We start from the raw sequence: 25,905 nt of genomic DNA, 5'->3' as shown, positions 1-25,905 counted from the left end.
GCCCCTCCACCCCATAGCTCTATGTCTCTCTTGTACTGGGGGGGCAGAACTGGATACAGTACACCAGGTGTAGCTGGGATAGAGGGAAAGGACCACCTCCCTTGACCTACTAGCAATACTTTGCCTAATGCAGCCCAGGAGATCATTAGCCTTCTCTGTGGCCAGGGCATATTGTTGGCCTATGCTCAACTTGGTGACCACCAGGACCCACAGGTCCTTTTCTGCAAAGCTGCTTTCCAGCTGGGTGTCCCCAGCATATACTGATGCACGGAGTTGTTCCTTCCCAGGGGCAGGACTTTGCACTTCCCCTGGCCAAACTTCATGAGGTTCAAACAAAGCTCTTGGATATGCCTGAACCTCAGCTTCCCACATGCTCACTCATTACATTACCAACCAACAAAATGCAGATGTACTAGTCTACTCAGCAAGGAAAGTCTCTCTAGGTCTGCAGTTGGGAATATAATTACAGTGGGGAAACCACACACCTCATAGCTCCCTGTGGATGACAACAGGCTTTGTTGACAACGCTTCCAGTGCCAGAGGAGCTGCTTCTGCATTTTCACATTGTCTCTTTCTCTCTCCACCATTTTCTGGCCCTCCTGGAGCCTCTCCAGGCTCTGCTGGTACTCCTGCAGCTGCAGTGCCAGTCCCAGCCGGCTCCTCTCCAGTAGCTCCTCCTGGCACCCGCACTCCTGCTCCCGACGCCCCAGCCAGCCCTCCCTCGCCTCATGTTCCCGCTGCCGCTGCTCGCATTCACGCAGCCACCGCTGCTGCTCTTGCTGGAACTGCTGCTTCAGTTTGTGAATGTTGGCCAGCTCCACCCTTTGTTTTTCCAGATTCCGGAATTTTTCTTGTTCCAGAAGGAGGTGTAGTAGAGAACCATGGCCCCGACCCGTCTTCTCATTCTCTTGCAGGAGTAACCTATGGAGCTCTCTGTGGCTGTCCTGGATAGCTAGTGCTGCCTAGACACCACAACAAAATCAGACACGAATGTTTAAATACTAGCATTAATCCCTTTCTATGTTTTTACATAGAAGCATTATACAAAAATGCTTCAAACTCCCCTAATATCAGTGCTCAAAGCTTTTTGGGAGGTTTTTTCTGATGCAAGTAGAGAAAATTCTGTGACCATGCCTTTACCAAGAGATGTTTCTAAAAGCACTCAAGCATTTCAAGCACTTATAACACAGCTTCTGGTTTACACTTTACACTTAGTATTATTGTATATGTTCATGTTACAGCTGTGCATATGCACTTCAGTTACAGCTGGGGTCCTGTTCTGTCAGAGGATCTTAACACACATAGGAAAAACGATTTTTCATGTTTAAAGAGGGCATTAAGGCACTGGGAATACTACACTCAGTGAAGTATTCCTAACACAGATGTGGATCATACAGATAGTACTGTACTATTTCCAGCACAGCTCACTCCAACCCTATGGCTCTCCTTGCTAACCTGCAACAGCACAGTCATACTAACATCAGTCCTACAGGCACCTGCCAACATAGCCATGTTGTCAGGACCATACTGCTGCATGCACCTGACCTACATGAGGTATCTGTGCCAGCAGAAATCTGCAGTATAGCAAGCATTTCGGTTTTGATGTTTCAATATTTTACAACTAAGACCGCTACATTCCGTCCTTCATAATGATTTTGAGACATTGTTTGCATTAAAGACACTGACGTCCTGCAATAACACAAAAATAAATAGCTGGGATTAGGAAGAAAGAAAAGCAAGAAAGCCCTAGATCGGCTGAGGCACTTGTTGCACAGCCTATCTTCAAGAGCTGACATGGGAATCTACTTCAGCAGACATTTCCAGAAAATTCCCACAGTCCCGCTACCCCACGGAATCCACCCCAGAAAGAGTTTTTAACTATATGCAATGTGCAATTCCCACTTCTCTTGGCTCTTTCTCCAGTATTGGGTCAGTTCCAGTGACCTGTAAACAGGGCAAGAACGGGATCCTCTGCTTGTTTCTCTGCACCTTACTGCCAGTTCATGGTCTGAACAATTAAGGCATGATCCCAAGCCTTACTTCACTGCCCCTCTGGTGTTAAACTATCTGGTTTTTAATTTTTCAAAGATTTTGCCTAAATTACAAGCTTTTTATTTTGCTTTTGTGTTGCTTCAATCCACTTCTAAGCCTAAGGTTTCTAGGATTATTACGAAATACGCTAATGTCAAGAGGGTCTAAAAATTAAACATACTCAAATGAAACATTTTAAAATAAAACTATAAAACTGCACCTAAATAAGAAAAAATAAGTTAAAACATTCAAACTTAGCATGAAAGAGGCAAAAACTTCAGACTAAGGCTCACAGAATATGCACAGTAATTAACTGAGATTGAAATATCTAAAATGGGTTGAGTTTGCTACCTAAGTGGCAGAGGCACTGTTTATTAGTAGCCAGGAAAATATTCTAAACAAAATATTAAAATTCTTCAATATTTTGAACTATAATTTTAGAAATCTGAACTGACGTCATTTCATGTACAGTTAGAGCCATCATTTTACTTTTCCCCTAGATTTTCGGAATTTATAGATGTCCTTTTCGGGGGCGAGGAATGATCTCCAAGCAAGTAAGCATTATTCAGTCCTTAAAAGAAACCTACCACTGAGGTACAATAAAAATAAATTATAAAATAACTTATGCAACAGTCAGTGGAGATAAATATCACTGACATAATGTCTAAAAGTAGGGTAACATGATAACAAACCTTTAGAAATAAGTTATTAAGACTAATTACTCTACAAAGTTAGCAGTGGAGTAGTCACCTGCATGCTGTACAAGAGACGGGTTAAGTTCTGGATTGCTTGTACAATCTAGAAAACAAAAGAGAAGGATCTTCAAAGGTTTGACCACTGTTAACTAAATAGTTACTACATTCTGTCTGGGGTTTAAATAAACTCACCTCTGTCCTTGTAGATCCTGGGAAACTCATACTTCCTCCCTAAAATAAACACAGGTTGCTTTAAAAAGTAGTTTATAACTTTAGAATTGTATCATCTAGATAATTTATTTTTTTTTTTAAACTAGTGGAGACATTCATATTGCTAATATATGCAGTGCTGAGTCAAACCATTCTGTGAGTATGTGAAAAAAGACAGAAGTAATAACCTACGAAGACTAATAATCAATCAACACTGGAGTTTCCGTGGAAATCACTAGAGATTCTAAGCACAACTGTAAAAACAAAAATATTTCATCCACAATTCTAATCCTCTCGTGACTAATGTTACACAGAAAAGACATTTCCATTCATTCTTTGTTTACCTGACAGTTTTGAAATACAGTAACCAGACTTCTGTATATACAGCACAGTGGGTTTACATTACTTATAGCAGGATGAAACAGTACAAGACTCTTCAAAAACAGAGATATTAATGCAGCAAGAAGCTAGCAGAAGTCACATTAATGGGTTACAGCGAATGCCTTAGATGTGCTGTGAGGCACTGAGCAAAGGCTGCGTGCCCACTACACTGTGCAGCGTGGTTACTACTGTCCACTGCAGTGAGGCTCAGCCACTTCACACTTTCCACCCTGCTCCCTTTTCCTAAGAAGCTTTCTAAATTTATGGGGTGAAGCCACCCGTAATCTCCTCAGCATGAAGAACAGCTCCTCTGAGAAAGATAAGGTGAAACGGTGGAGAAATAAAACACAATCCCTTCTGAGGCTACACTGAAAAGACTTCCTGTATGATTTTTCTCTCTTTTTTTTTTTTTTTCAGAGGAGCAGAGGAGGGTTTGGGGAATATTTGCTCTCTCTCTCTGATCCTCCTAAGTTCTCTACTGAGTCTCATTTTCCACCTCAGAGAGCAAAGCAGCTGCTCCATTTAGCTGCGATAACTGAAAATGAAGATGAAAAAGGCCAGGCGCTGAAACGCAGCTCAATGCAGACAAGCTAGGGGGGAAAGGGTGCACCAGCTCAGATATTTTCTCCACTCCTCTCTCTGTTTCTCCCTCTCTCCCCTTTCAGTATTTCCCTCCATCCCCTTTCCACATCTTCACCTCCTCCTCTGCTCCCCACTGCATCCATGAGCCACATGAGCCACAACTGCTCAGCTCTGCTATGAGAAGCAGAGGACCTTCCACGGATGCCTCTGTGCAGCACAAGGACCAACACAACGGAGCTCTGCTTTCCCTTTGCTGGGTAGCCAAGATGAGCAGTGTGCAACAAGGAAGAGCAGGGCCAAGAGGGAGAGAGAGGAGAAGGAGATGCTGGTAGGGTGAGGAAGAGTGAGTGTACAAAGAAAAGCCAGCATGCTGAAAAAGAGTGGAGGTTTTTTCAGTTTTTGAAGCTCTTTTTAATTTAATAAAGGAGGTGTACAGGGAGATTGAAAGCTTAGCTGGTTTTGGCATGGCCAAAGTGTAGCAAGTGGCCAGTCCAAGTGCTCTGTGGCCTCCTCACTGCAGCACCATTTGAGCGCTGGGGGATGAGCCCAAGGCAAGTTTAGTCGAACTAGCTGGCGTGACAGCAGCACTGCAGCTGCACTGCTACAGCTTCAGCACAAGCCCTGTAAGTCCAGCTAGGTCCGAAGCAATATATTCAGCTCTCGAACCTGTGCTGTGGACCACTGCCACCTCCCTGTCACTCTTCCCTAGCACCCTGGTTCAGAGCAACGAGCAGCAGTGGAGATGAGGATGGTCAGATCCCAGGGTAGGCTGCATGCACACCGCCTCAGAAAACCACCTGAAAATACAATTACAAGGCAAGAGTAGGGGGGGACAAGATGAAGACCACCTCTCTCAGCTGCCTGCTTGGGACCCCACTTGTTGAACAGGCAACGGTCTTCCTTCTGATGCTTGGTCAGCAGCTAACCCCCGAGCTGTCCAGCCCTTGGTTTCCCAGGCTAGCTGGCCTGAGCTCGGTGCTGCCAGCCCAGAATCCCAGGACTGCACACCCAGTGACCAAAGGCAGGCAGGAGAACACCCTCCGCCCTTGAAAGCTCTTGTCTTGCCTCTTTTGTTTGCTCGTTCCGCCACCTCCTGGTAAGTCTGAATCTGACATGGTAAGCTGTGACGTGAGTCTTGCCTAAATAAAAGGTCAGACCAGAGTAATAACGTAGGGTGGAAAAGTTTGCTGCAGATCCCTCTAGTCCAGCTGCAGCTCAAAGCAGGGCTAGCTTCAAAGTTAGACGAGGTTGCTCAGGGCCGTCTCCAGTCAATTGTGGGAAACCTCGAAGGACAGAGACCCCACAACCTCTCTGGACAGCCTGTTACTGCTTGATCACCCTCATGGTGATTTTTTTCCCTTATATACAGTCAGAATTTCCCTTGTTGCAACTTGTAATCTTGGACGCTCATCCTTTTGCTGTGCACCTCTGAGAAAAGCCTGGCTCTATCTTCTCTGTTAACTCCAATGGTAACATTTTCACGTGGAGCTACTAGAACTTTTAATGGGCTAGAACTGAGCCCCTCTATCCTCTATTAGGTTATTTATTTCCCCTCACCTAGCTGCTGTGCTCTCTCACTTGGACTTTTGTTTTCACCCCATTTTTTCCACACACACTTCTTCCTACTCCCTTCTAACACAGCAGTCTGGTAAGTAAGACGACCTAGAGCTGAAAAGAGGCAAGGTTATAGGGAGAGTAGCGTATTAGCAAGAGTCTTCCGGAAACAGTTAGGAAAAAAAACCTCCAAGATTTCAGGCACACAAACATTATCTGATGCAAAGACAGTACACTAACGCTTCCTTTTCTAGTAAACTTTGGTTTTTGTTTCAAGTCATGTATCTTCTGTTCTCATCTCTCCCCTTTATTCCTTTTGTGGTCTTGCTTCTCCACCTAAGGGCTCCATAATTACAGTTCACTTTATTTCCACACAGTAATTCATAGTGCTCTTACTCTAACACTCCGCTGCTACATGAAATCTGCCATGCCTAGTTTTGCCCAGAACTGACTTTTGATTCTGCTTTCTCCTCAGATTTACTTATGAGTTACGGGACTTTGAAAAATGGGCAGTTTCTATCCTATTCTCTAATTGCTCTGTTTTGGTTTAATTCAAAATTCTGAAGGAAGCTAGTGTAAGAAAATCCATCCTAATTTACGTGCTTGTTCTCAGGACGAAATTCTTCCAATGCATAAGTCTTCCTTGCATTAGCTGAGGTCTCTGTCACTGCAGGAAACTTTCATCATCCTGTGAACAGGAGGAGGGAGTAGAGGGAATACTATTGTCAGCTCCATATAGATGGATGTATTGAATGATGACAGCAGAGAACCAGGCTCTTAAGTGGCCCATACAAGTGGTACAAAATCACTGTGGCTGTCATTACAATCCACCAATCTGTAAACCTGGCAGGAAAATTGTTCTGCATTTGGACTGTTTATGATAGCTTTTTAAAAAGTCATTATTAATTGCAGTGACCTCTATTAAATTGAATTATCTGGACTTGGGTGAAATGTGCCTATCCCATGCTTTGTGTTTTGGAACAGTCTTTAGATACCTCACAAAAATTTGGACAGCATTTACATTTCCAGCACCCAGAGTGCTATGTGCAACATAGGAAGAAAAATCAGTTACAATACCTTATCATCTAGACAGGCACCTGCCATTTCCTTTTCAACACTGAGATCGACTTCAGATGAATCTTCAACTTCTTTTATTTCTACATCTAACAAATAAAGCCCCAATAAAAGGCAAGAGATAAGTATCAAAGCATATTCTGACTAGAGAAAGAAAGGGCACAGTTTTTTACAGCTACTCACAGGATGCTGAAAATAGAGATTTACATAATTTGGAGTTACATAATGGATTCTAGGCTAGGGAAAAACAAATTTGGAAGCCAGGATGGCACAAGTGGGACAATCCAGTTTTCCTACCTTAAAAATTAGTAGTGTTTGACTCATGAAAGTTTGGAGATATGTATAGCCATATCACTAAAAATGCTTTGCAGCAACGGTTTTTACAGGACTTTATTTGCACTTTTGTTGCAAGAAATCCATGCTATGTTTCACAGCTGAAACTACTGGAGTGTCAATCCTGGATTTCAGGCCTTCTGACGAACATTGGCTGACTTGGGAAATGGCCTATACTGCAATATAGATTTGCTATGGAGCTAAGCAACAATGACAAGAAAGTGTATGGAGATACACAAATCTGACTCAATGTTGCTGAATGCAGACATGTGCTACGGAAAAGGTGCAGTGAATGCAAATCATCCATTTACTTCAATGAAGTTATATGACAACTTACATGAAGTGTTTGTCCAAAGACAACTTTTATTATATCACTCTCTATTGATTCTGCCACAGAATGAGAAAGCTTTCCAAAAAAACAATCTGGTATCAATTATTTTAGCACTCTGAATATATAAAAGTATCAAATTTTACTCACGACCAGGAACAGATTCCAAGATTTCATTGGCCCTAAATCTGTGCTTCACACTTAATTCCTCAATACTCTCCTCTGCTGATCTGCCTGTTTCACTCACTTGTGATGTCGTTACAGCAACACGGAGACTTTCAACTAGAGAGGAAAACATGCAGAATTAGGGAGGCCCCTTAAATAGCTCCTTAATGCATACTTTAATGACATAGAATCATACAATAATTTAGGTTGGAAGGGACTTTCAGTCCAATGTCCTGCTCAAAGCTGGTTGAACTAAATTGGGTTTCTCAGAGCTTAGCGCAGACAATCCTTTAACATCTCCAAAGATGGAGACTTCACAGCCCCTCTGGGCAACCTGTTCATATAATTTTTCCTTTCATTTAATTAGAATTGCCTGTGTTCCAGCTTGCACCTGTTGCCTCTTGTCCTATCACCATGTGCCTCCACAAAAAATCTGGCTTCTCTGTATCCTCCTATTAGGCAACTGAAGACAGCAACAAAATTCCATCAAGCCTTCTTCTCTCAAGGCTGAACAGACCAACTATCTCAGCCTCTCCTCAGACGCCATGTGCTACAGCCCTCTGGTCAGCTCCAGTTTATCAATGTCTCTCCTGGCCAGGGGAGCCCGGCACTGGTCACGACACTTCAGAGAGGACACAGCAGGGGTGAGTAGAGGAAGGATCACTTCCCTCAACCTGCTGGCAACTCTCCTCTTAATGCAGCACCCTGGGAGGCAGTTGGCCTTCTTTGCCACAAAGGCACATTGCTGCCTCATTGCCAACCTGCTGTCAAGTAGGACTCTCATGTCCACTTCTGCAAAGTTATTTTCCATCTAGCCAGTGTCCAGCCTGTACCAACATACGGGATTGCTCCATCCTAGGTGCAGGACTTTGCACTTGTCCGTTGAACTTTTAGACGTTTCTCTTAGCCCATTTTCCCAATCTGTAGAGGTCTCTCCAGCACATTGATTTGGTGACCACCTCATTTGGTGACAGCATGAATTTGCTAAGAGTGTACTCAATCCCTTGGTTAAATTGATCAATAAATATGTTGAACAGTATTGGTCTCAGGATCCATCCCTAAGGGAATCCCCTGATAACATGTTGCCAGCTAGACATCACGTCACTGATCACAATACTTTCAACTCAGCAGTCCCACCAATTTTCCACCCAGTTATGCAGTCCATGTTCTTCACCAATTCAGCTGTAAGGATACTACAGACAATGCAGACAGTGCTGAAGGCCTTGCAGATGTCAACGTAAACAACACACACTGCTCTCCTCTCATCATAACATCCATCAGGTTGGTCAGACACAATTTGCCCTTTGATGAATCCATGCTGGTTGTTCCCAGTCACCTTCTTGTCCTTCATGGTCTCAGAAATGGCTTCCTGGAGGACTTGCTCTATCACCATCTCAGAGACCATGTTCAGGCTGACTATTTTGTAGCTCCCTATACATTCCTTTGTGAAGAGGGGTGTGATGCTTGCCTTCTTCAAGTCATCAGGAACCTCTCCTGATCACTGTGACCTTTCAAAGATGACAGAAAGCAGCCTCACAATGGCATTGGCCAGCTCCCTGGGCAGCCCTGGATTTATCCCGTCTTATCTCATGGATTTGTGGATATCCAATTTGCTTAAGCACTCTCTAATTCTATCCTTCTCTACTGTGAGCAAAGCTTTATTCCTATAGAGTCTACTATTAGCTCAGGGACTTAGTATTTCTGTTCTGGAAAATGATCCCGCAAATTGCCTACAGTGCAAGCAATGGCAATTTCCTTACAGTATGCCAAAGAGTCCTGAAATCCAAGACATCATGAACACCAACATTAGCATGACAGAAAGTGAAAATTACAAGTGGGCAGAATAAAGTTTGTAATTATAGGCTGCCATTCTAACTAAAATGACATTTACTATTGCATCACTGTCTTATTCCCTACCCAAGTTTTATCAATAAAATGCTCTCTGACTTCATGATGATAATAGAGACCAACCTTTGCTGCTTTATCAGTTGAAATGTGGTTATTAGTCCACAGTTCTCAATTCAGGTGACGTTAAAATCTTGTAGTCCCTCTCAAAGGGCATACAGCCCATGCTGCATACGGTTCAGTTTACCAGGACTCTTGTCAGCTGAGTTTAGCAGGAGTTTAGCTGAACTCCAACTAGGTGAAGTATCCACAAATACCATTTCCTTCCTTCCTTCAGAAGATAGGACTGTCGGTAGCACAAGGCTATCATCTCTCTGTTCGATAGTATGCAGAAAAAACACAGCTCCTACAGCAATTCTGGTAGGTGTTTCTTGGCAGATCTGCCAAGATCATCTGCAGTTTGGTCTGTATGTGACCCTACATGATTCTGATCTGTCATCAAATGAGCCAAGGTAGGTGAAGGTCAGGGCCCAGACACAATACCATACTGCATCCTGTGATCTGCTTCACAGGGCTGTACTGCAAGAAGGACAGCTAAGGAAACAACCCTCACGTGCAACCTAACACCAAGTCCCTGCCTGCTTACATACAATGTTATACACTAAACATACCCCTTAGCTTACAATCTGGCAGGCACCATCTCGTGCATGCAACAAGTATAAACTTGACAGACTTCTCTTCAATGCCCTTTGCCAAGTTTTGATGCTGCCAGCTCTTGAGACTTGACAGAATTGCAGCACAGGACAACACGGCTGTACTTTGTTACCTTGAATTATCTGCCCATGTGAAGAGCCACCAGTTCACTTTTCCCATGCAAACTCACCTTCTCTGAGTGCTGCTGCCAGCAATGAAGCAGCCTGTGGAGTTTCTCCAGAATCAGGTTTGATAAGGAGGTGATGTTCTACATGAACATCCTCAAATCCACTCATATGTCCCAGTTCTGCATAGATACGCAGCTTTTCTTCCAAAGAGCTACAGATCTGCTGGTCCTGGTTACTGAGTGATTCTGTCAACCAAAAGCGAACACTGTATTACTATTTTTTATCCTGCAGGCAAACCATGTTCCCCATTCACCCTTCTAACCCTTACACCGCATAGGCATTGCTAACTCAAGTAGGCCTTTTCTAAGTGGCCAGGAACCAAATTCATCCCATAGTCTGTCATAATGAAAGCTGGCACAGACCCAGGCAGAGGCCCAGGCCAGTGCCCTACCCTGATGAGGTGGCCTTGGCTGTGCTCCAGGGCCTTCAGCTACCTCTGTTGCACTCACAGTGATCAATGCTGGAACAGCACTTGGCTCAGGCAGCCAGAAGATGCGCTGATACAGTACCTCAACATTGAAGAAGAACTCCTACACTGAGCAGAGGATGCCCTTCCCTGTGGCTCTCTACAGGAAGCTGGAATTCCTCTCCTTGCAGCAGTATAAAGATATGGAAGTTAGGTGTAAGGGAACCAAGGAAGCAGAATTTATCCCTATCAGCTACATTTTCAGGTGAAAATAACAGCAGCAAAGGATGAAATGCCATAAATAAGCACAAAGACACACAATTACTGAAGATCTGAGCTATTTCCACAAACATGGAACTATCTGGCCCTGATGCTAATCTGGGAATTTCAGCGTTTATTCTGAAAGCATCCATTTTCCTTTTTCACTCACAGTAATGTGGCAAAAATATAAAGTGTTTGGAATAAAATGGTTCTCTTTCAATAAACTCACAGTTTACCATCAGACCACCCCAGCTTTCTCCACTGTGACTTTGCCTGTCAAGCCAGTCTGAACCCACCAGCCAGTGTGGGCACATGATTCATTCGTCCTGAACCCTGAGGACACAGGAGGTCTCAGAGTGGCAGGAAAGGTACCACACCTTGACATTTCTGAATTCTGGATGCTTTGGCCTCAGCAATACGTCTGTCCTCATCAGATTCACTCTTTTTTCCTTCTTCTTCCTCTGGACAACTTCAAAGATGAAAGACAAAGGTGGATAAAGCAAAATCTGCACATCATATATTCATCTTCAGCACAGTGTTGTGTTCATAATAAACAGAACACAACATCAGCACCAACTTTTTCTACAATCCAGAAGTGTGCCATTTGTCTCCTTCTTTATAAAGCAGTAACTGGACATAAACCAGACTGAAGGACTTCTTTTCATTCTGGTAAGGCTGCATCATGCAGCAAATGGGTGGCTGGCCATCATGCAAGTTTGCTGCGCTAAGCATAAGCTTGGGCCTCATGCGGAGCAATGCTTTCCCTCCCATTCTTAAGAAGCTGACTAACAGGCATGATTGAGGATTTCCCCAAAACGGTTGTATGGACACCTACAGGACTCTGGAAAACATCCAGTGCCAAAGGTGAAGGTGAGGGAAGCATTCAGTGGCTGTTAAGGACATCTAATGGGGAGTGAGAAGGGTCTGCTGATTCAGTGGGAAACTAGAAGTAACCGCGAAGTTTGGCAGAAGTGATGGTGAGGTTTTGGGGTCTGTGAATCCTGAGCTCAGAGGAAAACCCAACCTCACAGGACAGATTCAGTGCACCACAGAACAGAGAACACGCTGCCACAAATATTCAAGTGACCTCCTGTCTGCTTTAGACTGCCAGGATGAAAACCAAAAGCCTTTTCCTCTACCTTTCCACTGCATCTTGAATATGCCTCATCCAGTTGTTACGTTCCTCTTTGGAGTTGGTATGAACCTCATACATCTCAGGCCCTGCAGACGAAGCGCTGATCAGAAACATCCCCCTTTCTTCGTTGGCTACTTCTCTTACTATGAGCCTCTGAAGTGAGATAACAGAAGGCTTCTGGTCCTAGGGGAAACAGTCACAGCACATGCAAATAATAAATTACTCTCTTATAAAACACCACACTTTTAGAAGAGCACAATTTTTCAATTAATTGGACTAATTCTAGTCCTGGTATAGTCAGACTACGTGTGTTCTCACCAGGTGTAAGAGGCTGCAAGTTTTGAGTATTCAGACATCTTTTTAAACGATTTTAAAAAACACATTATAGTCTTTATGAACAAGTAAACCACAGGGTATGTGCTAAAAAATAAATCCTAGAGGCCTAATGATACTGGGGCACAGTATTCACATATTGTTCACATTTATATAGTTTGGGAACTTCTCTCCATGACCCTTCATACATTTTATGTGTGTTTACTACTACATTTGCAGTTAAAATTACTCTTCTGTTTTCTTTTACAGAACCAGAAGTTAAAATTCATTTTAGATAATTGAAAGAGCCTGCTCTACTTCCCACCTTCATAATCAAATCAGGCATGACACTAAAAATACCATTCTGTTACTTTCATCCTTCTTCCTAAAAAAATTATTTAATTTTGAAAACAAACTTAATTTTGCATATACTGGCATATTACTGTTCCAAATACACTACCAGGATTTTAGAAATAAAATAATTATGTGGCAATAACCTAGAAAAGGAGCTAATTTTGAGAAATATACAAATAAACATGCAATGTGTATATTCAAACATCTGATAATATACTTACAACAGCTGCAAAGATGTACTTTTGATCTTTTTCTTGTAAGAACAGTAGTACATCAGTTAGAAGCAGAGCTAAGGTGTCTTAAAATGAGAAAAGGAAAATAATGCTTTTTAATTTAAGTTATTACAATTATAGTTAATTTTTCTTTTATCTTTAAAATGGGAGAAGCCCTGATCAACAAATATCCCACAGAATCCTACAGTAAACTAAACAGGAAATAATCTGGATTAGGCTATGGTCTGTATGAAGCAACTGCATGCCATCACTTTGTATCTCCCAGGAAAGACTACATTTTCTGCTCTCTCCCCTCCTGCAGCACCATGCTGGAGTACTGGCCCAGGGAAAGAAGAAATCCTCATTCCAATGTCAGTACAGCTTCTTCATGACACTCACAGGCAACCTGGCAAAGACTATCTCACATAAATTTTGGTTTGCCTCTGCTGTAACATATACTTACAGTACAGTATTACAGTGGTAAAAATATTTCTGGAATAATGACGAACAGATAGCTTTATAAAGTTGTATAGCTAGTAAGTATTGCTCAAAAAAGCCCCCAATTCCTACATGCGATAAACATCAAAAATCAAATTCTGGGCTTGCATGTAAAACTCAGGCTCCAGCCAAGTCTGGCTTCAGATTCTCTTTTCCACTGCGGATATCTCAGTACCACTGAAGAACAGCACGTGATTTTTCATACATTATTTTCAATGGCCAGTACTCCAAACAATATAAATGTATAAGTCAAGACTCTATGTTATAAGATGAAACTGCAAATCAATGAACTCAAAGCAAGGGACTGGAAGAAGAAATGCAGCTGATGGCTTTGTATGTGGACTGGTCTTCTTGCCCAGACATACAGTGGATCAGCCACAAACTGTGGCAGCTTCAGGAATTACTCTTCTAGTGATTAGTGACATATTCAATCCCATTACCTCAGAAATTTGTGTTTGCAATACAGCGTAATAAAGTACTTTCATTCTTAAACCAAATAATCTTCATATGTTACTTGCAAATAAAGAGTTAAAGGACTTTACTGCTGTGACGGAATACCTTTGAGACGACCAGTTGCTGTCTTCCAGTACACTAAACCTTCATGAAGAAGTATCCTTTCTTTCCTCATCAAGTCTTGCTTCCTAAAAACATGGCCATTTTTCAGCTTTGTATATGTTTTGTTTTCAGTTCTACTGAGAATTTCCAACAGCTTCTGCTTCTTCTCATATTCATTCACTTTCAAATCTACTGCTGCAATCATGTCTTTAATCAGACAAAGGGCTTTGCACAGGTCTTTATGTTCTTCTGTTCCTTCTGTACGAAACAAAAAATAAACATGATAATAGTCAGCATATTCAAGAGAAGATATCATTCCTTACTTTCTGCGAACAACCAACATGATGCAAAGCTTAAACTGATAAATATGTCATATTAAGTTGAACCTGGCAATCAATTTACCAGAAATATTAGAGGCATCTACTTTTGTTTGACTTGCCTATTAAGAGATGACATGTACCTCAGTTTTATTCATTAGTCAAAACAACATGTTGAATATTTTCTGACATATTTTTGAGCTGTTAGCATTTACAAAATTTTACTGGCTAAGTAAATCATATAGCATATTACTCTTCCGGCTAAGTGAAAAAAAACTTGAAACAGGATTGCAAGCACAAAAGTTTTGCATTTGGATATTCAACTTTCTATGATGCTCATTTATTGCCCATTTGGGGAACAATATCTGTAAGTTATTAGTACTTCTAAAATGCTCTAGGAAATTCCAAAGGTCATTCAAGCTTTGTTTGAAAAACTGGAGAGCAATTTATCAAACACTTGCCTAGCCCTACTTACAAGGGACTCCACCGGAATTAATTTCAAAGAAGGTGCAGAGGCATGCCTGAATTAGTTCACATCCTCTAGTTTTCCTAAAACAAGTATGCTCTTCTGGACTTCTATGGCTTACCCGGCTGGAATATTGGAAATCTTCACAGCCCAGCCTTGACAAAGGCTACATACACCAGACACCCTGTTTAGGTGACATTTGCCTGAACAGTAGATATTTAGGTTGCCCTGGTTCTCTACAGAGCACTGAATTTCATCTTTTGTTATATTGTAGCAGTGCATATTCCTTATGTTAGAAATGTGCTAGGATTGCAGACCTGAAGCGACACTTCAGTTTTTATTCACCTTTTGAGTGTTGCAATATCCTTTCAACCAGAACAGGGTACTTGGTGATTCGCTGGGTGACAAGCAAAATGCACTCAGGGATTCCTCGGCGTCGCGCCAACAGGTTACTATTTCTCAGCTGCACAGATAAAAATATATACCTTAAGTAGTAAATGCATATTAAACCACCAATTGATTAATAAGAAATATGATCTAAATGCATTAGAATAAGCTAAAACAAAATGCTGGGTTATCTTAACCATCCCCAAGGCATGGTTGCTGCCCTGAGGGATGAGGTGTACTATTACAGGAACACAGGTGTAATACACAAACACACACATGATACCAAAGCTTTCGAAAATCTGAAAGAAAAATGTAATTTACCAGCTCACTGGTTAAGGAGGAAAAAACTTTGCCCTTTTTTTTAACTATTACAATTGAGTTACTGAATATAACTTCAATCTTAAATGTAGTAAAAGCTGTGTATCTTTTTCCTGAGCATTTCATCAATACTGATCATGTTTCCATGCAAACTTACTTTAATAAAATTCTGGAACTTCTTGTTTTGTTGCAACTCTTTGAAGAGATTAACAGCTTCTTTTTGATGGCTGCAAAACTCTCCATATATTTTCTTCATTTTAGTTGCATTTTCCTCTGAAAACTGAAGAAATTAATAAGTGAATTGTGCTCAACATTGCACCTAACAGGAAAGTGTACACCTTTACTTAATGTATTTTGTACAAATATGGAATTTTTCTCAAGTTCTCTGAATTTCACTAACAGGGCCTGTCTCTACACAATGAAAATGGGCTAGCTGGTTTTAGGAGCAAGAAAAGGAACATAGGCTGGAGAGAGCACAAGCAACCTCCACTGCAGTCTTGCCAATAGCAGCTAGAACAATTATCATAACAGTGTTTCCTTCATCTCTTTGCAAACACAATCCCTTTGAGGCTTATTTTCTTGTCTGATCTCCACATGAATTCTAGACAAGATAATGGTTCAGCTTCTTTATTTCAGTGGAGTGAAAACTGACTGACCAAAAGTGACAAGCCACACTCTCCTGACTGCAAGGAACCGACGTGTGACCAGCAAGCAGTTAGTTAGCTGTCCTACGGCCACCACAAACACGCTGTGACCATCCCTCCTCTAGTGAGCAGCAACTCAAGGTGCACCATGCCAGATCACTACAAGAAATGAATAGGTAGTTTCTTTTCTATCATCAGTCAATTCTTCACACCTCTGCTCAGCTGTTAAAAAAGTGAATCCATTACTTCCATTTTTTGCAGTCCAGGGTATCATGGCAGCAGCCTTCTACTGTGAATGCGACCAAGTTCATCACATTCCTCGTCACTTGTACCATATAGATAGAAATTCATCCGAAGTTCATCACAGTTACCTGCCAGTAATGATTTTCTCTCATTGCTATTTCACCCTGCAATAATCTGGAGGGGACAATCTTTGAATTTTATGAGGCAACCATAGCCCTCTTCTTGCCCACAAAAGTTTTAAAGTCAATAAATTGTTTAATTTGGGAACCTTGAGTACATAAAGGATTAACAGAGCTGATGCCTTCACCTGTTGCACAAGGATGTCTCCGATTCTGCTGATGACAAAATTACGTTCGCTCCCCGCCTCACAGGATTCCTGTCGTCTCTCCTTCATTCTGCAGAAAAATTGCCTGTGCATCTCCAATAGCTCATCTAAGCAGGGGAATATTCTGTCCACTGTGCTGTGGTCCAGCTGCAGTTCTTCTTTCATCCCTTTCCTGAATATTTCAGACATAATGAACAGGGTATGGACGTGATGCACTTCTGTTTGCATCAGCTCTGCAGTATAAAAGAAAACAGCACAGTATAGTAATCACGTGAACATTTTGCACACCTTCTAAGATAGACTTTGGTAACATTCAAATATAGAGTCATAATAATTTTTTCTGTCTGAGTCTCAAACCTAATAGATTATGTCAGTGGGAAGACTTAATTTATCTGGCTCTGGCACAGTTCTCTCAACTGTACCCCACTGAACAAGCCGCTTGAGCTGGGAATTGCATGAGGTCCCTTCCAACCTCAACCACTCTGTCAATAGGGTAGACTTGTCTCTGGTAGTCACTACTCTCCATTTCCCTAGCTCTAGGATACATTGTCATTTGTGACAAAAATGTTCTTTGAACCTTCTTATTCTGAGTTGAAGCATTCATTCTTCTGGACATAAAACATGTTAAGTTTCCTCTCTATTTTCTATGCCAAATTGTTTTTAAACCTACATGAAGCTTTGAAATACTGACCAAAAATGACATCCTGCCTCTTGGTGACATCCTTTTCTTGCTTGCTACAGAACACTGGATCCACAAGAAGACTCCAGGACTCTGCCTCAAACTCTTGTGCATCTGTGCGGAGATCAGTCCACTGAGACAAATCCACATCATCTATGACAAAACATACATCTCACTAACACCAGGCATATGAACAGGAAGGGAAGTCTCTTTGCACATGCAGATCTATTCATATAGTAAGAGGAACACATCACAGGGATAAACTTTAGACAAGGCTTCTGCAAACATTGGCAGTGGCTTTACAACAGAGAAGCTTGCCAGATGTCAATACTAACAAAGTGTTGAAATGCAAATGTGACAGCAGATGAGGAGAATAAAAAAACCACCACCACCCTTCTTTTCTCAGATTAAATCCTTTTTATATGTCTTTACTTGAAGAAACTTTTTAAAAGTTAAAAATAAAATCCAACACTTTCAAAAGCAGATGTCCAGTGAGAGATATCTGCATCATCCTTTGTGAGTGAATGCCCTTTGGCTTTGAAATTCAGTCTCACACCTAGCTGCAGAAAAAGCCTATTTCTATTCACTTAACAAGGATATGTAGCGATTTTAGGAGGGCAGTTCACCAGTGTGAGGTAAGATTTTGAGACTACTGAGGAAATACAAGTGATGTAGGTTTAAGTTTTGCAATGTACACCAATGGAGATGATTAGATGAGTGCAGAAGTATATTGCTGTTCTGGTTCTGCAAGGATGTCAAATACATTTATCCCTGTTGTTTTAAAATGGTAACACTTTACAAAAATATTCTAAAAGTTATCAAAGAATTAGTTCAAGGAAGAAAGGAAAAGTTGTATTTTAAGACTAATGTCTCTGATTGTTATCATTTTAATAAGGGATAGAATTGTAATTATAAAAAATAGGTGATTTTCTTTTAGCAGAAGAAGGGGTTTCATGTATCAACTAAGGAGTTTTTCTATTTTGCACTTTCCAAGGTTATAAAATGCAACATCCGTGCAATACTTCTCACCTTCCATCATAAAAGGATCCATTGAAGAAAAGGTCCCTAATGTCTGCAACATCTCTTCAGACCGTGACTTGGACCTCCAGGTGCTGGTCTCAGAGTCTTGTTCAGAAAATGGCGTAGATCTTCTACAGCAGAAAACAAAAATCTCAACGTTTATTTAATGCTTTCATGTTTCCTAGAAATGCTGAATGATGTATTTAGCACAGTCACGCGGTAGCTGCCCTCTACCTTTCAAAACTGGCACTGGGAACACTTTTAGACAAGAAGTGGGACTGTTGCGAGACCTCACTCCTTCCAGCAGACGGTCTGATAGGCACAGAGGAAGAAGGATGCACTGAGGAGAGTACCATCTGCGAAACATCTCCAGGCAGGGAATCTGTGAGGCAAAGCACAACACAACATTTTGACAAATAACGTAGAGTGTGTCACCAACAAGACGCTTAGACTGAGAAATGCTATCTGGTGTTCATATTGACCTATACTGGGTATCAAGAATATCAGCTTGCCACGGTACAAGACCATGATGCTCTCCCATAGAATATAAAGATAAGCCTGTAGGTAAAATGGAATAGCTCTAGCATGGATATTACTGAGAAGAAAATAATCTCAAATCATACATGCTCTAACATTGCAACCTGAACATAGCAGATGCAAATACCTGTGCATACGGTAAACAACATACTCAAAAGCACACGACAGAACTGACTGCTTTTGATTTTCTTTCTCACTGAAAACAAAATGTAGTAAAACTCCCGCTCATTTCAGTACAAGACAAGTTAATTCAACAGCAATTTCTTCAAAAAATCCTACTCATTAGAGAAACACACACTTTCTTGCAGATATTGAAATGAAAAACAGAAACACACAAATTATGCAGGAAAGTTCATGTTGCCAATCCCATGATTTTTAACCAAGGTTTAACTTAGAAGTGCTAGGTTTACAATTCCTAACTTACTTGTTACACCAGCTTGGGGTTTGTTTTTATTATGGTACCTCTCCTGAGATTTCTGAAAAGAGAAGAATTTTATGAAATTGCAATGAAATCATAGCTGATAACACACTGAATAGTCAAGTCAGTAACTCACTTCCCTGTATCATCATACAAAAAGGTTTCAAGAAGGTGGTCCTCAATTATGGTTGTAATTTCTACCAATAATTAATAAATCCAAGTTTATTAGTTACTGCTGGTTAACAATAATGTGAGATGAGTCAGGGGTGGTGGGGGCTCTTGTATCCTCTTGAGAAAAAAAACCCACCAGTCTCAGTAATTAAAACTGCCAGTTCAGCTGTCCTTATGCCCTAAGGTTGCCCAGAAATTTGTGCAAGGCTATGCCATGACAGCTATAACCAAAATAAATAAAACCACTTGATTTATGTCCAGTTTAAGGCTTGTTTGTGCTGAAGAGTCTGTACGGAAACCTGTTCTCCCTGCAAGCCACCATGACGCAAAACCCAGCTACACCAGAAAGACACACTCCACTAATCTGACAAATGACCCGTATCACTGTGGCACACTTCTCCACAAGTCCCATTTTATTCCATGAGGGAAGAAATCTTACACATCTCTTTTCGAAAATTATGTCTTTGTCACGATGACCTCATCATGCATGTATTCCTACTTAAAAGAAGGCAGTATCCATCAGCTCTAGCACTGATTTTGCCTTGTCTGCAGGGGCCGCTGAACACTGGGAGTGACCACCTAGGCAGGCTGTGGAGTCTCCTTCTCCAGAGATTTTCCAGAATAGGTCAGAAAAAGATCTGCCCAAATTGTTACCTAGAAGTGAGCTTGTCGGAGAGTGAGGAGACGGACTAGGTTGCCTCCCAAAGTGTCTTCTACCTCTGCTTTCCATTATCACAAACATATGGGAACCCCCCTTCTACACAAGAGGCTATCTATGGTTTTGAGGAGCCTTTCTTTTTAATCTTTTACGTCCATCCAGGCATACCATTTCACAATCTGAGCTTGCAACTCTTCAAAAATAGAAAGATCTCTTTAAATTAATTTTTGACCCTCTTCTAAAAATTGTTATTCAAGCACAGTGCTTGCTCTGTTGCTCATATTAGACATTTTGACACCCTTGCAGCCCTTTTCAATCAGACACTGGGTCTGGGCAGGCTGTGCATACTTCCTTTTTTTGTTCATGACGTTTCCAGACCCCTTGGAAAGCAGATATGCTCTAGTAAGAATGGTGCGGTATAGGAGGTTACCTTGGTGCACACAGGAGCACACTCCTTGCAGCTCTTATGCACAATCACTTTGCAATCTGAAAGAGAAGGCATGATTCAAAGCCTGGCACCGAACAGGGTTCCCAGCCTGCAGAAAAATGTTACTCTGGGGCTTCACCTTTCTCCCTCCTCCAGGTCCACTTACTAAAGTAGCCCTGAGGATGCTTTCATAGTACAGCCCCTGGCTAGGAAGAAGTTTTTGCCTAGTATGCTGGGGCTAGGAGATGGCCATGTTCCCTTCTGAAGCTGTCACCTGCTGTCCTTTCTCCCTCTCCCTTGCCAACCTCAGCTTTTTACATAAAGGAGGTATATCCAATCTAGGCAAGGTTTCTTTTCGAAACAAAACACTGAACCAGAATTTCAAAGCAGGATTCGGAGCACTGTAAGTTCACATGTGAAAGCCAGCAACTACTTACAAGAGCACTGCAGTGACTCCTTTCCTAGGAGGGCCTTTTCACAGGCCATACAAGGGATAACTCCTGAGAAGGTCCCATTTGTAAAACTGTGCCTGTTCAGTTTCTCTTTATCTTTGGTATCTTTATTTTTTGTCTTCATCCCCAACAGCAGAGACAGGAAAAAAGGAAAAAAAAAGGACATTAGAAAAGAAGATAAAGTGATTCAACCTTAAAAACACTAAAACATTCCCTTTTAAGACCAAATTATTCTGAAACATTTATTCCCTGTCCTGGAAGACTTGTAACAGTGTACTATATTATTACATTCAATATTGTTGAAGTCTTAAAATGATGCAGGCATTGCTTTCACTGGCAGCTAAGCCAGCAAGCATTATCAAGGAAGACTGGCAGAAATACATTTATAAAGCTGCAAAAAGGGAAGGGCCAGAAAATAAAATTTAAGAAGTGTTATTGACTCGCCACACACAAAAACATCAACGCCTACACCCTGAGACATACATGCAAACTTGTGCCTCTGCAGTTAAAGCTGCAGTTATGTTAAATTTAGACAACTTTAGATCTTAGAAGACATTAGAAGTAACCTATTTTTAATGAGTGTTAATGAATTTAATAAATTATGCCTATTTTTACAGCACTCCTGTTGGCGTGAGTATACATTTCTCTGAGCAGCCCTGGTAGTCATTCTTTAGGAGACCACAGAGACACAGGCTAATGGGTGGCTGCTGGACCAGAGACACGTGTTCACAGCCAGTTCTGCCACTCTTGAAGATCTTCTATTGCCTCAGCCACCCGCCTTCACATCCACCTACGTTAGGATACCCTGAGGCACAGGAAGGTGTACTAGAAAGCCTGCAAAACTGTCGAAAGGCCAGCTGAAAAGATCCTGTAGGCCAAATCTATCTCTCAAGCTGCTAATTGATGCCGTTAATCTAAATTTCAGACATCTTAAAATTAAACCCCAAATGTTCTAATCTACCTTCCATAGTACGTATGTTTGACTGTGCAGGCCTCAAATCTGCACCGCTTATTCATGCAAGAAGTCTCATTAACTTCAAATAAGGCAAATTCAACTGATTATGTGCCAATGCAGAAGTTACAGACTCAATTACTTATTGAGAGTAATTGCAAGAACAGGACCATACCTCTTAATTTTAATTAACAAAGAAAAGTATTTCTTAAATGCAATTCATACATTTAAACTTTGGCTAAATCATCAAATCGGATTAGTCATAACATCAAAAAAAGGGCACGGGAAATACTTGATATTGTTCAGCTAAGTTCAGCTAAGTTCAGCTAAAAAGAAAGCTGTTTTTTAATATGAAGGCCATTTCAGGGTATCCTGCATACATTTTAAAATTAAAGATAAAAGTTTCTTCCTATTACTTATGTGGTTTTGTAATAAACAACAATTTATGTTTACATAAAAATTTAGATTCTCATCTATAATTCATTTAATTACAGTGACATAATTATACATAATAATTTAAACATAAATCACAAATTACCTTGCACTTATTCCGTGTGCTTGTCATTCTGTTCATCAGAAAGCTGAAAGTCCGACTCACTTTATATTTTTCAGACTCATTTTTTGAGGGTACAACATATTTATTCCATTCCTCCTCCTGAATCCTAAAACACGAGACCAGTAAAAAAAAACCACTCATTCCACTGGGAAAAGTCACTTAAAACAGAGCAGAATCTGGATGTTGCTTGTTTCACCCAACATTTACAATTACATGCTTTATTGTGGCTTTAGCTGACGTTGTTAAAAAGACTGCAATCCCTCTTTATAAAAAGGAGTAACACTAGCCCGTGGAGTGCTGCAAATGTGCAATGAGTTGCAAGCTTGCCTAGATCATGGTTGGTACCAAAAGCCCCCTTGCTTTCACTACGGTGTTTCGGACGTTCCCACGGTGGATAGGAGCACGTTCCTGCCGCGCGCATCCCGCAGTGGTGCACAGCAAATCCCCACTGCAGGATGTGTGCGGTCAGGACAGTACAGAGAAAGCCAGGCTGAGCTCAACACAGGGTTCAGGCGTGGGCTTACTGATGCCCTGGGCAGGCAGCGTTCCTGTAAAGAGCTGTTAAAAACCCTTCTGCGAGGGGTGCCGAGGGCTCTTCCCTGCTCTGCTCCATAGATGGCATTCTTGTACAGACCTGCTCCCGGACTCTCAAAATGTGGGTGCAACAAGTATCCGTACCTTTTCTCTCGGGACTGCTCAGGCAGACTGCACGCTCGCTCTGCAAGAGAGAAACAGTTATCAGGTACTCAGATTGCAAGGTCGTCAGGTTTGTTTGAAACGCACAACCTCCACCAGGCCATAAGCTTGTCATGAAGGACTTGCAATGTCGTTTGAAAAATCAGGAAAGCAAAAATGCATACACATTAGAAGCAGCTTTTCGTAGGGTAAGACCACTGCCTACTAAGCTTTGTTTAGTTGACAGAATCTGCGAGAACTGAGATGGATATCAGTAAACGCTGGTCTCTACAAACAGTCAGTTTTTAACAATAACAAAAAATACTTCTTTTGTTTTTCTTAACAACCCAGACATGCATGATTCACACTTCATTTTGCTTTTCACATAATTTGTTGTAAAATACCTTAATGACATTTTTCTAACGTTTGCAATTACCTGTCTTATGCAGCTTTAAAATTTTAAATCCTTCTACATTAAGAGGAATATTACTAATCTATGTACTGCACAGGACATGTAACGTGTTACAAGTTTACATCCTAGAAACAGTAGAGAGGACTCAAGGAGAAACAAGCAAAATAAAAGATAAATAATTCAGCTGGGTTGTTTTGGAAGGAAAAAAAAATAGAGACCTCTGTACCATTTCCAAATTAGAAGCCATTACATTTTGCAGACATTTTTTGCAAAGCTACCACAGGTATGGTTCAGAAAGATACTTAAACACGTGCCTAAGTCAAAGCATCAGACTATGCCTTCTTTAAAGTTAGATACAACCTTAAACAGGCTTTGCTGAATCAGCATGTCTTCCGACAACCGTAGACTTCGGGTTAGTGAGAGCCAGAGTATTTACCAAAGAAGCAGTGAGGCTAAAAGCGCATTTCTGTTAGTTGCCAGGCACGACCTGTGCTGCAGGATGCTTTCAGAAGAAATGGAGGCCATGTACCCATGGGAGATGAAGACAGCATCATGCAAAACATTGCCATGGGGTTGGCACTGCAGTACTTACTAGAAGGGTGTGGCAGAGACACTGACTTAGAGAGTGAAAGAGCCTGAAGGAGGGATCGACCACTGTTCGTGAGGATACCATCTACAGAGCAGGGACAAATCCTTTACTGTTACAGCCTGGTAATACCTTCTCGAATAAAAGCAGGTAGTTGTTTTAAACCTGAGCATACTGAGAAGCTTCAATCAGAAATGGATGGTGATTTTGCACTTCTTTCTTGTACTTTCGTACTTTGTGTGAGGAAGACTTTCCTGTCGCCATCCTGCATTCATCTGCTTTGGCTTACATTTTGTTGCAACATGCAAGGTCAGCTGCGCCTCCCTCCTGCATAGCTAAGCCCCGAGTGAGACGTCCAAATTGCTGGCAGCTGGGCAGAGGGGAAGGGACAGGTTTTCAGGGTGCAGACACAACCCCACTATAGCCCACAGAGATCAGGATGAACTATCTGACCTAGATTCTTGGACCAAGCTCTTGGGCTAGTGCTGTACCCAGATGCAACTGCTCAAAGCAAGTGCAGCTGTGCTTACCTCACACAGCAATCACCACTGTCAGCTGCCAAACGTTCTGTTCAATGCTCCCATCCTTGCAAAATACTAGCAAGGAAAGGGCAAGGCAGGAGGCACTGGTGGCAGGGAAGCGCCAGCCCGAACCCCAGCAGACCACCACCCTCCCTCCTAGCCACACACAGCATCTGTGGTGCGGGGCTGCCCAACAGCCCATTCCCAAAGCATGGACAGGAAAAGGTTTCCAGCTTCTCCACAAGACAGGTAAAGGTCCAGCACTGACTGTTGCAGGGGGGAAGGGAGAGAGAATGAACAGGCCATGGGCCCAAGCACAGATCAGGTCAGAGCAATGGTGTCTGGATGAAGCTCAACAGGCTGTGCCACCAACAGTCACCTAGCTGTGAGGTTAAAGGAGTCCTGTTTTAACTTTAAGCACATGCCACAGGGCTTTGCTGACCTCCCATCCTCTACTTCTGTGACATACTTCCCCCTTTTTCTTCTGCATTGTTTTGCCAAAGACTTCTCACCTAATCTGTTGGATACAAATGGTTACAAATATATTAAGTGATGTGGAAAAATACAACACAGCTGCATGCTGCAGGCTGCAGTAAATACTCCTCCTTACAAGGGGACATGAAATCTTACAGTGAATTTGAGCAACCGCAAAAGTTATTTGCTGCACTGCTTAATACTGTTTCTTAAGGAAAAAAAGATGTCTACAGTCATTGAATGCCTGCCCATCATCCTTCTCCATCTCACCTTCCCAACAGCTTTTAAATTTGTTCACAGGTTTCAAAGTTAACAATAACATTTCCATAACTTTTGTGTGCTTTCACATTCAGTGTCATAGAATCACAGAATGGTTTGGGTTGGAAGGGATCTTTAAAGATCAGCTAGTCCAACCCCCCCTGCCACAGGCAGAGACATCTTTCACTACATCAGGTTGCTCAAAGCCCCATCCAACCTGACCTTTAACACTTCCAATAACAGGGCAACCACAACTTCTCTGGGTGTTAATCCCATCTGGTTCACTGTAACTCGTATGTCTTAACTCTTGCTCAGCACTAGTGGACAGCTAAAGGTGTACTGGAGGGAGAGACATGCCGGAAGAACGGCAATGGAGTAGGTTATAGGGACAGAGACCAACTGTCTTGAAATGCAAGTATTTTTTAAGTGATGTGATCTATGTGAAAAGCACAGCATATATATTTCACACTTTGCATGGTTTTCAAATATAACCCATACCCTCATCTGCAAGAAGTGTGGGTTATCTTCTAAATATGAAACTATGTGTCTAGAATTAAAGCATGTTAAAAACAATTTATAAAAAATTACAAGCTTCTT

The 25,905-nt window shown here is 41.7% G+C and overlaps 1 protein-coding gene across 1 annotated transcript in view; it reads right to left on the bottom strand.

Annotated features, from left to right (window-relative positions):
- Nucleotides 1–485: 485 nt before the first annotated feature.
- Nucleotides 486–25,905, bottom strand: part of ARHGEF28 (Rho guanine nucleotide exchange factor (GEF) 28) — a gene marked incomplete at both ends in the record, with an annotated part of 63,990 nt that continues 38,570 nt past the window's right edge. The window contains 22 exons of the mRNA XM_009704847.1: nt 486–962; nt 2,782–2,829; nt 2,919–2,957; nt 6,531–6,616; nt 7,339–7,470; nt 10,082–10,264; nt 11,124–11,215; nt 11,886–12,064; nt 12,769–12,845; nt 13,816–14,070; nt 14,941–15,058; nt 15,458–15,580; nt 16,495–16,745; nt 17,204–17,344; nt 18,221–18,342; nt 18,446–18,593; nt 19,173–19,224; nt 20,426–20,481; nt 20,860–20,992; nt 22,365–22,488; nt 23,061–23,100; nt 24,062–24,142. Coding sequence (XP_009703149.1) covers nt 486–962; nt 2,782–2,829; nt 2,919–2,957; nt 6,531–6,616; nt 7,339–7,470; nt 10,082–10,264; nt 11,124–11,215; nt 11,886–12,064; nt 12,769–12,845; nt 13,816–14,070; nt 14,941–15,058; nt 15,458–15,580; nt 16,495–16,745; nt 17,204–17,344; nt 18,221–18,342; nt 18,446–18,593; nt 19,173–19,224; nt 20,426–20,481; nt 20,860–20,992; nt 22,365–22,488; nt 23,061–23,100; nt 24,062–24,142 — 2,957 coding nt within the window. The remainder of the gene's footprint in view (nt 963–2,781; nt 2,830–2,918; nt 2,958–6,530; nt 6,617–7,338; nt 7,471–10,081; nt 10,265–11,123; nt 11,216–11,885; nt 12,065–12,768; nt 12,846–13,815; nt 14,071–14,940; nt 15,059–15,457; nt 15,581–16,494; nt 16,746–17,203; nt 17,345–18,220; nt 18,343–18,445; nt 18,594–19,172; nt 19,225–20,425; nt 20,482–20,859; nt 20,993–22,364; nt 22,489–23,060; nt 23,101–24,061; nt 24,143–25,905) is intronic.

This window comes from Cariama cristata, unplaced genomic scaffold (assembly GCF_000690535.1).
Source record: "Cariama cristata isolate BGI_N322 unplaced genomic scaffold, ASM69053v1 scaffold14097, whole genome shotgun sequence".
Classification (NCBI taxonomy): Eukaryota; Metazoa; Chordata; class Aves; order Cariamiformes; family Cariamidae; genus Cariama; species Cariama cristata.
Note: the sequence above shows the minus strand (reverse complement) of the source record. Positions and strands in the feature narration are given on the sequence as shown.